The 17,285-nt window shown below is 46.2% G+C and overlaps 1 protein-coding gene across 8 annotated transcripts in view; it reads right to left on the bottom strand.

Annotated features, from left to right (window-relative positions):
- The window catches only part of ATP11C (ATPase phospholipid transporting 11C), a 102,573-nt gene that overhangs the window by 11,227 nt on the left and 74,061 nt on the right, over window positions 1-17,285 (bottom strand). For all 8 annotated transcript variants that reach the window (XM_053374914.1, XM_053374909.1, XM_053374908.1 and 5 more), the window contains 5 exons: window positions 16,202-16,329; window positions 12,118-12,253; window positions 8,589-8,654; window positions 8,268-8,371; window positions 5,678-5,831 (listed from right to left, as the gene is read on the bottom strand). In XM_053374914.1, the coding sequence (XP_053230889.1) occupies window positions 5,678-5,831; window positions 8,268-8,371; window positions 8,589-8,654; window positions 12,118-12,253; window positions 16,202-16,329 (588 nt within the window). The remainder of the gene's footprint in view (window positions 1-5,677; window positions 5,832-8,267; window positions 8,372-8,588; window positions 8,655-12,117; window positions 12,254-16,201; window positions 16,330-17,285) is intronic.

Raw genomic sequence — 17,285 nt, 5'->3', positions numbered from 1 at the left:
AAGCAGCAGTTTTTAAACAGGAAGACTTGGGGAACAAAAGCACAGCGAGTGAAGCTGATTTGTTCTGAAATAGGCCAGAGGGAGGAGGGGAGGCTTTTAAAAAATCAGTTTATCCAGAGCAGGCAAGAAAAGGGGGGGCAGGGAACATTTATCTGTATTGCATTTTTAAAAATTGTGTATGTAATCTTTTACACTCAGGAATCAGCCCTGCTGGCTCCAGCAGAACGCCCATCTCGTTTTCCAGGCATCTTGTTTCCAAAGGTGACCAAATACTTTTGGATTGTTTCCATTTCCTGAACGGGGGTGGAGGGCTAATACAATTATTGGTGGGGTGTGTGTGTGTGTGTGTATGTGTATGTATATGTGTGATATATAGATAGCTCTATAGATATATATATAGATATAGATATATATGCGTGCACCTGAATGTGGGCGCTTCCTTGGGGCTGCATTTAACTCTTGGTGCCATTGGCCAGAGCATGGTCCGAAGGCACATGGTATCATCGCCTCGTCTGATGGATCTGGGACATGTCAGTGTCAGGGTGGGTGTTCACTAGGGAACCACATATCCTCTGCCTTGGCTGGGTTCCACGACAGACAAGAAGGTGGAATGTAAACATGACAAAAAATATTATTATTTTTCAAAATAAAATAAAGGACCTCTCCACCTCCAAGATTTTGTCTAACCCTTAAGAGTTTCAGGGTAAAAAGAAATGCAGGATAGCTTGCAAACTTTGCCATAAGGTAACCTATTACCATCCAGATGATGGACTCTAGCTCTCATCAACCACAGCCATGGTGGTCGGTGATGGGAACTACAGCCTAGCAACACCTAGAATAGCATTTCTCACACTTGGGGGCCCCAGCTGTTGTTGGACTACAACTGCTATCATCCCTGACTACTGGTCCCGCTAGCTAGAGGTGATGGGATTTGTAGTCCAAAAACAGCTGGAGACCCAAGTTTGAGAAGTACTGGCCTAGAGGGTGCCACTTTGACTACGCCTCTCATATGGAAGGTGCTGCCACAAAGGAAGGAACATTCTTTTGTCGATTTCATTGGGTGACTATGCCTCTTTTCTGGGGGCAGGAGAAGGTGTATCAAATTTCACTTGCTCTCAATTCTTCTCTCAATTTTTATAAAACTCTGCCATGTTCCTAGAACATGGGGAGAGGAAGCTGGTACGCTGAGGTGTTACTGAATTCAACTGCTGTCAGATGCAGTCAACATGGCCAGCCGGTCAAGGATGATGAGAGCTACTATAGCTCACCAACATCTGAAGGGCCACAGATTTCATATCTTTGCTTTAGCTTTTCAAGAGGGAAAATGCTCTACCACCTCTGTTCCCACTCACTTGGGTTGCATTTTCACACACCTTTCTTTTTTTGGATTGGCCAACCAAAGCAGCTGAATACGTCACACAATACTATACTGTGATACCAGTTGTCTCTTTTTTTCCTGATAAATCTTTCACAAGAAAACCTTCTCATTTGCCAGAACCGATAGTTTCTCTAGGGCAGACTGCATAAAAATTTGAGGATCAAAGGACAAAATCCTTTTCTCATTTTACAGCTTGAATAAAACAGCCACATATAATATTTATTCAGGCTGTAAAATGAGAAAAGGATTTTGTCCTTTGAACTGAAAAACCTCCTTTCTCCTTCCATAAGTGCCTCAGACTCCATACAGGGTTATATACAGCTGCATATAATTTTAGGAAGCACCATCATTGACAGGAAATCTTGGTTTGCAGAAGTTGGCTATGCACAGCACTGATTGGCTGGAACCTGGAACATTGTGAACACCCCCTTTCTTCCCAGAGCAGTTTTGCAAGTCTTCTCCCCGCTCAACTGTGCTCTTTATAAAAAATAAATTAAAGGAACTGGCTGTAATAAAAAGAACTAGAACACAGCTTTTAAGAGGGAAGTGAACTGTCTGTCTCTCTTGGACTCCACACCAAGAGAGAACACAACCACACAACACAGCCAGCTGTGCTATTTGTTCATCCCAGTTTAATGTTGGGAACCCTAACTTGGTGCCTGGGGGCACCACGGATCCTTCTTGGTGTCTCCCAATACCCGCTATCCCACCCACCCACTCCTCTCTCCCTCTCTTTTCAAAGAGTATTTTCATTTGGGGGAAAGGGTATTTGGTTGGGCTTAGGGATGAATACGCCAATTGCAGTTTCTCTGAGTTTCACATACTCCCAGTCATATTTTCAGTTCTCCTCACTTGTCTTCATGAAAATTCATCAATATTGCAGTGTCACTTGCAATATTGCAACCCTGATATACAAATGCTTGCAATTTTGCCTAATATACACATTTTGCAACGCAATTGCCCCTAATATACAGCATTTCACATGCACAACTTACATTATGCGTTTTTTAAATACATTACTTGACTGGGTAACTGCATTGCAAAATGCAGAGGACTGCAAATTTCAAAGGGTGACGGAGTTTTGATTATTCTTTCAGAAAGTGCAAAATAGGTAGGTACGCACTTAAACCCAAACTGAGCTGAACTTCTTCCCCATCCCTAGTTGGGGTTGTGCTGAACCAAAGGTGAACCACTCCAGAAGCTTTGCTAATGCCATCTTGGTAGTCAAGATAACTCCACAATTAACTGGTAGTTGCTGTAGCAAGGAGCTCATATATATTTATATTCACTTGCTTTGATATACGCTAATTGGCTGACTTTGATGTTATCCTTATCTGTGGGCTTCGGGTGCTGGGCTCTGAGCCCAGAAACAGGAACTCTCTGTAAGATTTGGGTGCTTGCCACCTATGTCCTCTTCTAGTCAGGTGAAGTGATGGGAAGTCCTGGCCAAAGTGACGCATGCTACTTTGTGTATAAAGAAACATATGCACGTTTACTTGGGCACGGACAAGCCATCTTCTTGCTGCGGTGACAGTTCCATGTCTGTAAAGGCTGGCAGGCTGATTTGCTGTTAATCTACACCTTTCTTTTAATAAAGCACTAGAACTGATCTCTCTGGCATTTTTGGCATCCATCCTTGATACCCCTGCACCCAACCACTCCCACAACCCCTCCTTTGGGCTGGTGGATCAAGACAGGGTGATGCCTGGCTTTTTGTTTGTGTGTGTTTCAGTGTTTTGCCCTTTTCACGAAGGGAGAAGGTCTGAGGTTTTCTTTTGTGAACTGGATACATTGTGATGCCCACAACGGATTGCAGTCGTACCTTGGTTCTTGAATGGAATTCGTTCTGGACGTTTGAAAACCAAGGCACAACTTCCGATTGGCTGCAAGAGCTTCCTGTACCCAATCAGAAGCTGCAGAAGCTCCATCGGACATTCGGCTTCCAAAAAAGTTTGCAAACTGGAACAGTCACTTCTGAGCTTATGGCGTTTGGAAGCCAAAATGTTCGAATCGCAGGCGTTCGAGAACCAAGATGTGACTGTATTATATCCATGCCTTTGGGGGGAAAGTTTTTAATCTGACCTCCAAAATCACTAAACAATCTATTCCTCCCAATTCAGCCAGGGCTGGTGGGAGTCAGGAATATCTGGAGGGTCACAGGTCCCCACCCCGGCTCTACAAGGTGCAGGGATCTTGCTGTGCAACAACTTTGCAGTCCTATTTGGCCATTAACCCTTACAGGGTTTGCAACTGCCTGCTCATCAACCCCACCACTTCTGGTGCAGTGCTCTTGACTGGTCCTGCCTCCATCCATGGGCTGGATGGTGTGGTCTGAAGCAGGGAGCAGCATGCCACTGGAGAACAGCCGAGAAGGACACAATGCCCTGTGTCCCCCACAAAAAACCCTCTGCCTGGAGAGGCAACTCTATGTGGAAAGGTTGCCCACATGACTTGGAACCCTGATGCAGTTTCCCCACCTTTTAAACTCTTTAGGAAACAGTCAGGGGACCTGCCTACTGTTTGCCCCTAAACGTGCTGTTAATGTAACTTGAAAGAGGGAAATGTTGGCCCTCCCACCATCTGCCAGTCAGAAAACACAGCAGGATTAGTGGATTCAATGTATCAAGGGCAATAACAACAACAACAACTTACTGTGGAGTGTTCAAAGCACTTCACATCACACCAATGTTTGTACCAATCACCCCAAAAACATACGGGTGGGGAGTTGAACCGAAGGCTGTCCTGTGAAATCGCAGTCTGAACTGGAAACCTTTGCTCAGTTTTAGCCACTGCCCTCTGCTGGCAAAGCTACCTTGTATAGTACTCCTTCGACTGACAGGTACCCATCAAAAGCGTCTACAGCCTCCTCAAATTATTTTGGGGTACTTTAATAATAATGCTGTTGTGCCTTTTTTATACTTTAGCAAAGACAACTCTTTGACATGTTAATTGTGTATAAAGTTTACTGTAAAACCACATGAAAGTACAATCTAACATAATGCACAGGGCAACATTTTTCAACACGCTGTATAAAAAAAACAACGGAAAATATTTCTGAAGGCATCACTTAGAACTCACCAAATCCTTGTTAAAACAATGCCAACTCCAGCATTTTTTTAAAAAGACAAATAAGAAAAGGGAGACCTGCAATTCACGAAATGGTTTATGGGCTAGAACCATATGAAACAAATATTATATGGGAGTTCTGATGCAGATATAATACTGCTGGTCTCTCAACTAAGAAATCTGCTACCTGTTCCCTGCCCAGCTGCAATCACAGTTTACCATCTGCACTGGCACTTACAGTGCTTAGCATTATCCAGTATTCCCTCCCAAGCTGGTTGACCAGCATTAATCCAGGTTTAAGGCTAGAAAGGCAGGGAGGGGCTACTTATGCTCAAGGGGGAAGTACGGAGCTTATGAGCTCACAGATCACACACTTCCTCACCCATGGCTAGGATTTCCAGGGAGGTACATTTGCAGCAGGCGACTGTTGCCAAGGCCTCACTGACACAAAGATGATTCAGCTGGCAGGCCCAATCTGTCATGGATGGTGGCTGCTGGGGGTGAGTGGGTCAAAGTCGCAGCTTCTGAGCAGCAGACTCTTAGCAGTGTTTTTGAAAAACTGAGAACTAAGTACTATTCAACTAGCCCAAGTGAGGGACTTAAGACGGCTGGGGTTTAGTGCTTGTTAAGCATCACAGAGGAAAATCAAGCTCCCTTTCTGCTGGTCCCAACAGGTATGCTATGGGATCTATGCTTCCAGCACAAATGGCTCCTTGCAGTATCAGATTCACACAGGTACGCAATTCAGCCCTCATCAGACATAAAGGGACATAAAGAAATTGGACATCTCCTCAACTCTTAAGAAACAAAAACAAAACACCACCTTCCACAACTGCTGAAAGAGATGCAGGAAGCCCTAAGCAAAGGTCCAGCTGAAAACCTCAAAATATGGAGTCTGGGTCTGATTTGGAGTTTGGGGGGAAAGTTCTTTCTGGAAACCCCTGCTTGCGTTCTCGCTCGTCTTGGTCCAGCCTCTATGAGTTCAGGTCTAGACAGGCTAGATGGATGAAGCTGTTGTCTGCTATGCACTGCCAGCCGCCCTTCCATATCCCAGAGATATCCTCTTTGCTGATCTCGACAAAGAGCCATTGGCCGTCTATGAGGCACTGCTAGATAATCTGGGTAGAGCTTTCCAAATGTTCCAAACAGCCTGCCTGCCAAAGAGATCGCTTAGAAGAGGGGGATCCACTCTTCGGGTTCAGAAGTGTCAGGCTTCTTCCGTTCGCTCCTTACCTGGTGGCGTTTTCTCTTCATGCTTTTAAAGAGTTGGACAAGGATCTCGGGGAGAAGGGCAAGTAAGATCAGGCAAAATATTGCCAACCAGACTGAGACGGAAGTCAGCAGCTGGGCAAAGACATGATACATTCTTTGTTGCTTCAAGAAAGGCCTGGCCGGAACAACAAAGAAGGAGGGAGAAAGAAAGGCACACATTAGATTTATTTTAAAAAACAAAACAAAACAAAAAACCACCCCTCAACCGAACAGGCTTGCCTCATTCTTTTATTTATCCCAAAGCATCAAGATTTATGATATATAAATCAACTATATAGTGGTACCTCAGGTTAGTACTTAATTCGTTCTAGAGGTCTGTTCTTAACCTGAAACTGTTCTTAGCCTGAAGCACCACTTTAGCTAATGGGGGCTCCCGCTGCTGCCGCGCCGCCGGAGCACGATTTCTGTTCTCATCCTGAAGCAAAGTTCTTAACCCAAGGTACTATTTCTGGGCTAGCGGAGTCTGTAACCTGAAGCGTATGTAATCTGAAGCGTATGTAACCTGAGGTACCACTGTAATATGAATGTGAAAACTTATTACAAGCAACAGAAAGTAGCATGGAGTGCTCCAGTTCATGATGCCAGCCGGCCATGCCCTCTCCCAGGCTATTCCATTACATTCTCCCTCCTAACCACCTGGTTTTCCATGCCCCTCCTAAACAGTCACTCAGTATTCCCAATGCCCATTGGGCCTTCACTGAGCCATTGCAACCCACCCCCCATCTTGTTCTCTCAAATCTGCCGATAGCCCCTTCACTGAACATGGATCATGCCATTTTGCCCACACAAATCTTTTGCTAGTTTGTTTTCAACGTCTTACGTTCCAGTGGCTGTTTGTAGGCTCTGGTGCCAGTATTTGTGATTCTAACGAGGACTGTCATTCTACTGTTATTTTAGTGGTCTGGGATTGTAAGTAGACAGGTGAGTCTTTAAAAAACTATGCTTGCACATGCAAGGATTGGCACTTGGGAGACCTGAGGCCCCTATTATAATATAGGATTGCCATATTTTTCTGTGTATTAGACTATATTTTCCCCTATTTTTTCAAGTTTAAAATTGGGGGGTTCACTTGTACATAGTGCATATGGGGGACTGGCGATTGGTTTCTGTCGCGAGCAGATTGTCAGCAGCGATTGGGTGGGTGATTGGTGGCTGTGGCCATGACTGTGGTCGATTGGCATCTGCTGTGGAAATTGGGCGGGCGATCGGTGGTTGCTGGCAGCAAGCCTGCAGACAACTGGTGGCTTTGACGACATGAGCGATTTTTCAGCATTGGTCAGGCAGGTGAGTGATTTTTGGCAATCCCTGCCCAAACCACAACTCTGGGCAACCCCCCCCAAAAGCTTAACAATTCTGGGCAATCTCCCCCCATTTTGTTTATTTGGAGTCCTCAAAAATAGAGGTCGTGTTATACACGGGGGCTTGTTATACATGGAAAAATACGGTAATGCATTTTATACTCCAGCCCCATCTGTGCACATAGAATCACAGACCAGAGTTGGAAGGAATCACAGGGGGCATCTAGTCCAACCCCCTGAAGTGAAGGACTCTTTTTGCCCAACGTAGAGCTCAAACCTACAACCCTGATATTTGGAGTCTTGTGCTCTACCAGCTGAGCTATCCCTATGAAGCTAACTTACACTGAGTTGGGCCACTGGTTCACCAAGACCTGTGCTGTCCACTTTTGTTTAGCCACAGTTATGCAAGATTTTAGGAAGGGGTCATTCCTCAGCACCTGTTATCTGACCCTTTCAACTGGAGATGCCAGGGATTGAATCCAAGGCCTTCTGCATGCAAAGCATGTGCTCTACCACAAAGGCACAGACTCTTCCCTTTGGATCTCAGGGCCACTCCCTACACACAGAATTTATTCCCACAGAAGTCTTGTGCTATAGGTGGACTCATTCGCTAGCAAGGTCAGCTAGCGAATTTCATGGCCAAATGAGAGTCTGAGCATAGGTCTTCCTGCTACCTTGTCCTGAGGAAGGGTCATAGCTCAGTGGTAGGAGAGCACATGTTTTACATCCAGAAGGTTCCAGGAGGCATTTCCAGGTGGGGTGTAAAAGAGAGGCCCCTGCCTGAGAAGGCCGCTGCTAGCCATTGTTGACAATGCTGAGCTACATGGACCAATGCCCTTAGTTAGCAGAAGGCAACTTTCTATGTTCCCATGTCCCTACAAAGTTTTAAAATATATTTTTAGTAGCAGTGAATAACCCCCCCACACACCATCAATCTCATTATGTTAAAGAAGGAGGCACCTCATATTTATTAAGGTATTTGTTCTCACGCAAGTTCCCCCCCACTAAACTTTTGGTATTATTATTATTATTATTATTATTATTATTATTATTATTATTTATATACTGCCCTATATCAGGGCGGTTCACAGAGTAAAATCAAGATATAAAACCACAAAATACATAATAAGAATAAAAACAAACACCCAATAGCCCCCCCCCAAATATGCAAATACAGCACACTTAAATCTGGGGTGCAATCGGTGCAGATTACGCTGGAGCACAATAATACAAATTGAAAATAAAATGCTTACCAAATGATTCCTCCCCAGAAGAATGAGAAAAACACATAGAAGACCAATGAACCCCAAATGACAAAGTGGGTCACCCATGTCCAGAACCGAGTGTCTAATGCCAGCTGGAGTATTTGAAAAAGAGAAAGAGATAAAAGAGAATGGGGAGCTTCGGATACAATATGTTGTAGGGCATAATTATCATTAATTACTACAGCAGTTGGAGCAATGGGAAGAAAATCACTGTCAGTAACATCAATACATCAAGCTCAGTATCAGGAACTCCCCTGTACAACTAAACTGAGAGGCGGCTTTTTTAAAAATTCAAACGAGAACACTAACCTTTAGAGTGACGGTGAACACCAATACGGTAAAAATCATTGTTCCAAAACTCCAGTTCCCAGACATCTGAAAAACAGAGTTGGCTGAGATATTTGCCTGGTTCAGATTTTTGAAAGAGGGCAGGCGAGGAATTAAACAGATGATTACAATGAACTGGATAATTCATCCCCACCCCACAGGAGCAAGATACTGCAATCATCAATAGAACATTTTCCCCTAACCGAAAAACAAAAACAAAACAAAAACAAAAAAACACCTTGCAGAGCACAACAAAATCAAACAAGTAACATTTATGGCTATCTACTGCAATTTGCTCAATGGTTCTTTTTTTAAAAAGGAAGAAAAGAAAAGAAAATGCAACCATAGTGGTCTCCTGCTTTAAAAAAACAAAACAACCACAGGTGTGAGGAAGCAAGGTTAGCATTCCTTTCCACAAAGGTTTATGTTGGCTGGTAAGGGGTCCAGATGAAAGAAACTCAGAATGCTTTGTGATTGTATGACAGAAGAACTGGCACTGCAAGGAAGGTACAGTCTCTGCAGAGGCTTCTGGGTAATGTTCCCGAACATGCACTCAGTCGAGGAGAGGGCAAATTAAAAAACAATAACTGATCTGCGTTTTTCGATCACGGGATGATGCAGCCTGCATCACCCCTGCCTTCATGGGGTGTGGAATTCAATATGGTGCTAAGTGGAGCTCCCCTACCACTCTCCAAAGCAGATTTAGAGGGTGTAGAGGGCACGCTGAGGGTTGGGGTCCCACTGCGTGAGCGGTCTTTGCTCTGCTCACACAACAACTTAAGTTGAATCCCGTCCCTAGGATCCAATTCCCAAACCTCTGGTTCAGTGCTAAACAGGAGCCTGGTTCAACACCCACATGGACAAGCCTTTATGTGTGGACTGCTATCCCTCCTTTTTCACGCATCTCCTTCTTTCTTATTTTTCGGCTCTACCCGCACTGAAGAAAAAGCAACAGGCTGTGTTTCAAAGTCAGAACAATGGCAACAAATGGGACAATTTGCTTACCAAATTCTGTCAAGATCTGAATGCATACATTAAAACAGAAAGTGACATGTAAAAAGTGTTTTTTGTTTGTTTTTAAATTCTTTTGCATTTAATGACAAACAGGAAGAAAGTCAAGGTGCAGAAAGCCAGGGAACGTGATTGAATGGTCAACAAGAAGCAACTTTGCAAGAAGAAGAAGAGGAGGAGGAGGAGGAGGTGGTTGGACATGACATCCTGTCTTCACTCCCCTTAAGGAGTCTCAAAGTGGCTAACAATCTCATTTCCCTTCTTCCGCCACAACAAACACTCTGGGATGTGAGTGGGGCTGAGAGACTTCAGAGAAGTGTGACTAGCTCAAGGTCACCCAGCAGCTGCATGTGGAAGAGCGGGGAAGTGAACCCAGTTCACCAGATTATAAGTCTACCGCTCTTAACCACTACACCAAGGATGAAGCAAAGTAGATCTACGTTCCATACAACGGAGTTTATGGAACACTGCAAAATCTGAAAGAGGCTTTGATTCACTGGCAGTAAGAACAACCTTTGCACAGAGGCCACAAATAAACAGGTTTGATAGAAGAGATGCACTACTGCAATACCGTATTTTTCACACCATAGGACGCAGTTTTTCCATCTTAAAAACTAAGGGGAAAAGTCTGTGCATCCTATGGAGCGAATGCAGGGGGGGAGGCAAGCAGGAAAAGCCCCCAAGAGCCACACACAAGCTTCGCACGGCTCTTGTGGGCTTTTCCCCAGGAGGGAGAAGGGACTGGCGCGGCCAGTCAGTCCCTTCTCCCTCCTCTAGAAAAGCCTTGCGCAATCTCTCCAGTCGTGGGAGGCTGTGCAAGGCTAAAGAGGAAGCCAGGGCAGCGAGCGCGATCCATCCCGCTCCCTGCCCGGGCTTCCTCTTTAGCCGTGCGCGCCTCTCCAGCCGCGGGAGGATGTGCAAGGCTAAAGAGGAAGCCCGGGCAGCGAGCGCGATCCATCCTGCTCGCTGCTCAGGCTTTCCTCTTTAGCCGTGTGCGCCTCTCCAGCCGCGGGAGGCTACGCAAGGCTAAAGAGGAAGCCCGGGCAGCGAGCGCGATCCATCCCGCTCGCTGCCCGTGCTTCCCCTTTTCCTAGCACGCCTCTCCAGCCGCGGGAGGCTGCACAAGGCTAAAGAAGCCAACTTTTAAAAAATCTCTCTATCTCTACCTCTTTTTCTTTTTTCGTCCTTTCTCCACCCCCTTATTTTCCTCTGTATCAGTGTTTTTATCTAGATTACCGTTTTAGTTTGGAGGGGGGGAATGTTATAAAAAAGGAAACTTTGTAGCTTTTATTTTAGTATACAATAAAAACAGATTACCGGTAAACAAAACACAAGAGAAGGAACTAGCATAGAAGAAGAGAAAAGGGAAAAGCCATTTACCAGAGGTAGATCTTAACCCTTGCCTCACCTGGGAGTTTCTCTGGGCAGGAATTCCCTCGGCTTAAGTGGGGTGAGGGAACAGTGGCAGGTAGGGGGGTACCTACCTAGACAGTGAAGCCACATGTCTCTCCAATGAAAATTGGGAGTGGGCATTGTGTGAAGTGGCTGTGGATCTCCTGCCACAGAAGTGTAGGACTGTATAGAGTTGGGAGGGCCACCCGAGGGTCATCTAGCCCAGCCCCCTCACAATGTAGGAATCACAGCTAAAGAACGCCAGGCAGATGGTCCCTCAACCGCTGCTTAAAAGCCTCCAGTGGTGGAGACCCCCAACACCTTCTGAGGTCACAGAATAACAGGGTTGGAAGGGAACCCCAGGAGTCATCTAGTCCAGCCCCGGTGGACAGCGGGCACAATCCATCCCGTTGTGCATGGCTAAAGATGCTGCTCAAGGCTAAAGAGGAAGCGCGCAGCCTGTCCGTTGCTCTTTGGGGCTGGGGGGGGAATAATATTTTTTCCCTTGATTTCCCCCTCTAAAAACTAGGTGCGTCCTGTGGTCCGGTGCGTCCAATAGAGCGAAAAATACGGTAATTTGCAATTAACGTTTACACAAAGTCACCTGAGGGCAAACGAAGACACACGCAAGATTCCCCACAGGTTTTTGAAGTGACAATTGCAGCTGTTGGTTGGGGGAGGTGAACATTCAGATCAAGGCATGGCGCATGGGGAGAGGTTTTGTAATCCTTCCCCCCTCCCCCAATGGCATTCTCTCTATTAACTTGCACGAAAAAACACACACAAAAACAACAACAACAACAAAACGAGTACACTGTCCACTCCACTCATGGTGTGGGGGAAGTTAATTGAGAAAAGGTTAAAAAAAACCTCCTGTGGACAACACAGTACTAATCCTCAATCCCACCTCCCAGCTAAGAAAGAAGGAAAGAAAGCAAGCATTTCCTGCCACAATCACACAGTTTCAAAAGTGGTTTCCTGCATGACAGGGGCATGCTCTTTTAGATACACACATCTGATGAGCCCGTGGGTGCGTGGAATGAGTTGCACCATTCAGCAACTCCAGGCACAGCCTGATTTTTGGTTTAAAAGGCTTTGTTCCTCTTACCTTTCCGTTGTTCTCTATAGAAGAGTTCATGAAAAAAAAGTAAGTCCCAAAGAAAAACACACAGCCGTCAAAAAGGCCCAGGAGGGTCCAGTATAAGAAAGGTTTCAACTGCAACATGGCGTTGTCGGAAACGTTCCTGCCAAGGAAAATGTAACAGAAAGAAAAGGCTTTAAAACTGTGTTCACGAAAAGCAAGAAGGTGTGTGTGTGTGTGCACGTGCGCAATTGCCAGATGGTGTTCTGCAGGGCCTCAAAGCAGGCAGGAGACCAAAAGGTGACCTTGAAGATTACAACAGCAGCACAATCCCTACACAACCATGCAACCTCACAGGGTTGTTGTAAAGATACATTTTATTTGGGGAGGGGGAGAACCTTGAGCTCTGTAGAGGGAACATAGGATTAAAAAAATTTACAATAAATAAAATCTATGAAATCCCCTTCCTGCGTTAGAAGTGGAAAAGAAAGATGTGTAAGACTAGCAGGTTATGAAAAGAAACAAGAAGAGTTAATTTGCAAAGACGGTAACAAGGTGACTGTATAACTTTCAGACACTTCTCTCCACAGGTTGTCATTCCGTTTCAGTACTTATTCTCTGGCCAGTCTGGGTCTTGCTCTTCTTTTGTTTGGCCCGACAGAATCATCTTTTAGCCAGCCACACGCTCCAAAAAGAAGTGAGGAAAATGTCTGAACTACTCTAGCTGTATTGCTCTGGTGGCTTAATTAATAAAGAAGAAGAAGAAGAAGAAGAAGAAGAAGAAGAAGAAGAAGAAGAAGAAGAAGAAGAAGAAGAAGACGAAGGAGGAGGAGGAGGAGGAGGAGGAGGAGAAGAAGAAGAAGAAGAAGAAGAAGAAGAAGAAGAAGAAGAAGAAGAAGAAGAAGAAGAGGAAGACAAAACACAGATCTGATACCTGAAACTGCTTTAATGCTCTGTCCTTATCATTCCTATGAGGAAGGTAAGACATGGGCTCCCTCTACTGGACTTGAAACACACTCTCTTTCCAAAAGAGAGTTCTTGAAAAGACTGAAAAGGGAATGCAAGGAATGCAGTGGGACAGCAGCAGGATTTGGCCCAGGCAGCAGCCGACCATCAATGTCCGCCTCGTCTTCTCTGACAACTGCTCTCCACGATCTCACCAGAGGAAGGGTCTCTCCCATCGTCTCCTTTTAACTTTCACATACCTGCACACAGCTACCGCTGAGCCATGGCCTCTTGCTGCACAGCAGATGGCATGCAAATATGGCTATTACAATAGCAAAGATGAGCTAACACAATTCGTCTTTCATATTTCTTTGTTATACAATAAATAGCAGACCAATTCTTGTAGGGATCAAGCTCCCCTCACTCCCCCCTTTAAATACTGTTTCCTTTCCAATTCCAGCTGTTCTGCTACAACTACCCCAGCTCATCTTATTATACCCCAGCTCATGTTGTTGTTGTTGTTGTTGTTGTTGTTGTTGTTGTATTTCTACCTCGCTCATCTGGCTGGGTTGCCCCGGTCACTCTGGGCAGCCTCCAACCAAATACAGTGGTACCTCTGGTTGCGAACGGGATCCGTTCCGGAGGCCCTTCGCAACATGAAAAGAGCGCAACCCGCAGCGGCGCATCTGCCCATGCACAGGTTGCAATTTGCTGCTTCTGCACGTGATGTCATTTTGCGCTTCTGCGCATGCACAAGCGGCAAAACCCGGAAGTAACCCTTTCTGGTACTTCCAGGTCACCGTGGGACATAACCTGAAAGAACATAACATGAAGCAACACAGCAACACAGTAAGACATCAAGCATTAAAAACCTCCAGATACATGGCTGCTTTCAGATGTCTTCTAAAAGTTGTGTAGTTCTTGATCTCCTCAACATCTGAAGGGAGGGTGTTCCACAGGGAGGGCACCACTACCACGAAGGGTGATATGGGCCTTGGAATACATGAAATTGGAATGGTATGGTATGAAGTCAAGCACGTTTGGGCCCCACTGAATTGGGCACGTGGTTAAGTACCTCCCTCTGAAAGAATCAATGGAGTTTAAAAGTCCTTAGCTTTGACAGGGCCACGATCAGGAATGTTTTATTTCTGGAAACGTGCATGACGCAGAGAAAGGCGAAGCTACCTTCCCTCTCATGTTGTTTTGATAATGCAGGGCCTATTGTAATAGCAGGCTGGGCTAAAGCCCCTCCCACCTGCCACAGCAACGCCGTTTTACAGACAAAGCCAAACCAGGCAGAGCTGCACTAAGATTTAGGAAAGGGAATGTGCTTCAGGACAGACCGTAATGATGGCAGGGCTAACTATCCCACTGAGAAACCATAGGGAGCCCACTGTTGCAAGCCTCGCCTGGGATTCTGCTGTTGGACCATCCCGCCTGCCCAAACAGCAGTGATAAACTGCCTAAGTAGCAGAGCAGAAAATGGGAGAGCTGAAAAAGGCAGCAGCCTGCGAAACCGCTTTGTATTCAGGGACACATTTTCAGCTGATGAATATTCAAAGCAAGGCCATCTTATTTTTTGCAATTAGCTTGTTTTCCTTACTCTGCTCATGCAATTATGACTGCCGGGCAAGCACAGGAGCTCAATAAGCTCCTATCAAGTTATAAATAGTGGCAGAGGGGAATGCTGAGGCACTTGGCAGAGGGAGAAGTGGGGCAGGGGTGGCTAGTCCCATTCTGGAGCAACTCTGCTTCCGTGGCCCCAACAACCCCCCGCCCAGCCTTTTGCTACATACACAAATCCTTTGGATGCAAACAAGGATGTTTACACCAGCATCAAGCACCCAGTACTAATAACAACAGCTGGCTTGCTGGACCAGGGCCAGAGGAAGATTTTCATTTGCTGGAGCAGGTTAGCAGAGCACTCCACAGATGCGAGGCTAAGCATCTGTTGCTGTACAGCTCAGGGAGAGGTGGAGAGACAGCCGCTGACAGGGGCTTTTCCAGGGACCAGCTTCCAGCAGCACCAATCCTCCCCTGGTTTGTGTCAGCGGTGAAGACTGGGAAGCAACAGCCCACTGAAGGGAACCAGAAGGTGTTAATTGCTGGAACTGGGAATCCTGGTAACGGCCCAATCATCGTTGCAGTCAGAACTTGCTGAGTCAGGGTAGTCAAAAGACCCACAAGCACAGGTCTAATTTTTTTTTTAATACTCCAAAGCTTTTGATTTATGGATCTGCTGTGTAACGGACAATACATGCATGACTGCAAGTGGGGAGGGGGCAGGGGGGAGCACAGTACTCAGCAAGCATCACTCCCAAAATATTCAAGACAGAAATTCTTGCGTGCATGTAAGAAAGAGATCTTTAGCCAGGGAAGTAACAGTACAGGCTGAGCAGCAGAACTCAGGATTCACAATTCAGAAGTTCAGGAATCAGGCAAGATCTGCAAGGAAGCAACTGTCCCAAGCTGCAAAGGTGCAACTTGATGATTTTGTGAGAATGCCCAAATTGAAAACAAGTGCTCCACTGGGGTTCTCTGTTCTCCCCCTGGAGGTTGTTCGGGAGGAACCAGCATCCTTGCCTCCCCTTTCTGAAGCAGGTGGAAGATGAGGCACATTGGGGAGAGCCTCCCCGCCAGCCATGCTCCCCCAAAATGAGCACCACCACCCCAGTTTCTTCCTGCTCGTGTCAGGATCTGCCAACCTGACCCCAACCCCAACGGAGCTGAGGAGCTCACGACACTGACCCCTGACGGGCACTCTGCCCACCTGTCAATCACTGGAGGTGACCATAATATCAGGTAACTAGTTCTTCATTTATAGTGCAGCTTGAGCCAAAGCTGCACAGCAGGCAGGGACCCAAGCTGAGCAGAACTGACGTCAAGCCCTGCTTTCTTTAGTGGGAGGGAGGCTGAACTATGGAATTCTCCCCATGGGGGACTCAGCAGCCCAGCTGACTCCAGCAGGGCTTGCTGTCACTGCTGATAAAGAGTGGGATATAAATGCCATAAACAAAGAAAAGCAAATCACCTGGGAGTGGAGTTGACTGCCTAAGGCTACGGGCAGAGGGAAGGGAGTGCTGAATCGCTGTCCACAATCCAGCTCAACTTCTGTCACCAGCAGCCAAAGGCAGATAAAACAGGAAAAGCACTGATGGTTACTTACAGGTATAATTTTGGGAAGGCCATCAGCGTGTCAATAGGGACGTGTTGCTCCAGCAGACTGTAGGCCACGATTGGCATAGATGTAAAGCAGATGTTGAACATGGTAAGGTAAGCAGCATCATAGAGAGGCTTAAAAAGACAAGGAAGGGAGAAGGGGAGTCAGGAGGAGAAAGCAGCACCGTTGTTTGCTCCTGCCCTCTCCAAAATACTCATGATGCTGCCCGCTGCAGCAGCCTCCCCTACAGTTAAGGCTTCAAGGCTTCCAGAGGCAACTGAACCTCAGGTTTAGCAAACTGAACTTGATTGTGGTGGGGAAAGCTTTTATGCAGTTTTGGGGCACGCTTCCTGCTCGCTTTAGGCTGTCAACATGCCATTCTGGACTTCTGGTTTGCAAGAGATCACAGTCGTAATGCAATGTTACAGGTTCAAGAAGAGGGCTGAGTCCTACTCAGCCAGAATGAACATGGGATGCAAAGGCAAATCCTGCACTTCGTAGAACTGTAAACTCAAGCATAACCTCACTCTGAACTTCTACACCAAACACAAAATTGAACTGTTGCTGGGGGGTGGGGGAGTAACCACAAGCCAAAGAGGGAGAAAAGAGGAGAGTCAAAGGAAGCAGGCTTATGGAGAACAGCTGCATTCAAAGCGAGGGGGGCTCAGCTCATTAGCAGAATTGGTTACGGCAAAACCAGTGCTTGAATGGAACACTCGAGAAACTGGACATTGTACTCATTCAATATATCCCAAAGTCTGGTTTCAAGGAACACCGGGTAGTTTGTGAGCCTCTGGAGATGAGCCAGCAATTCCGCAAACAGGGGTTAGAAGTGGGTTTCGAGTACCACGGAAAACATTTTGAGGTGCAAAGGGCAGGAAACCAAACCGTTAGACAGCAGTTGCAGACGCTTGCTTGCTATGACGGTGACAGCTGCCAAACAGTTTCACTTTTAATTAATTTAAAAAGCTGCACACCCAGATGGCTTCAACGGCTTTTTTGCACAATGGAACTCCCCCCCCCCCGCCCCTGCCCCTTGCGAAGTCCTTTCTTTAAAAACCTCCAGCACAGAAGTGCTCCTGGCAAAGGT

Source organism: Podarcis raffonei, chromosome Z, assembly GCF_027172205.1.
Source record: "Podarcis raffonei isolate rPodRaf1 chromosome Z, rPodRaf1.pri, whole genome shotgun sequence".
Classification (NCBI taxonomy): Eukaryota; Metazoa; Chordata; class Lepidosauria; order Squamata; family Lacertidae; genus Podarcis; species Podarcis raffonei.
The sequence above is the reverse complement of the archived record's forward strand: the minus strand, read 5'-3'. Positions and strand labels throughout refer to the sequence as shown.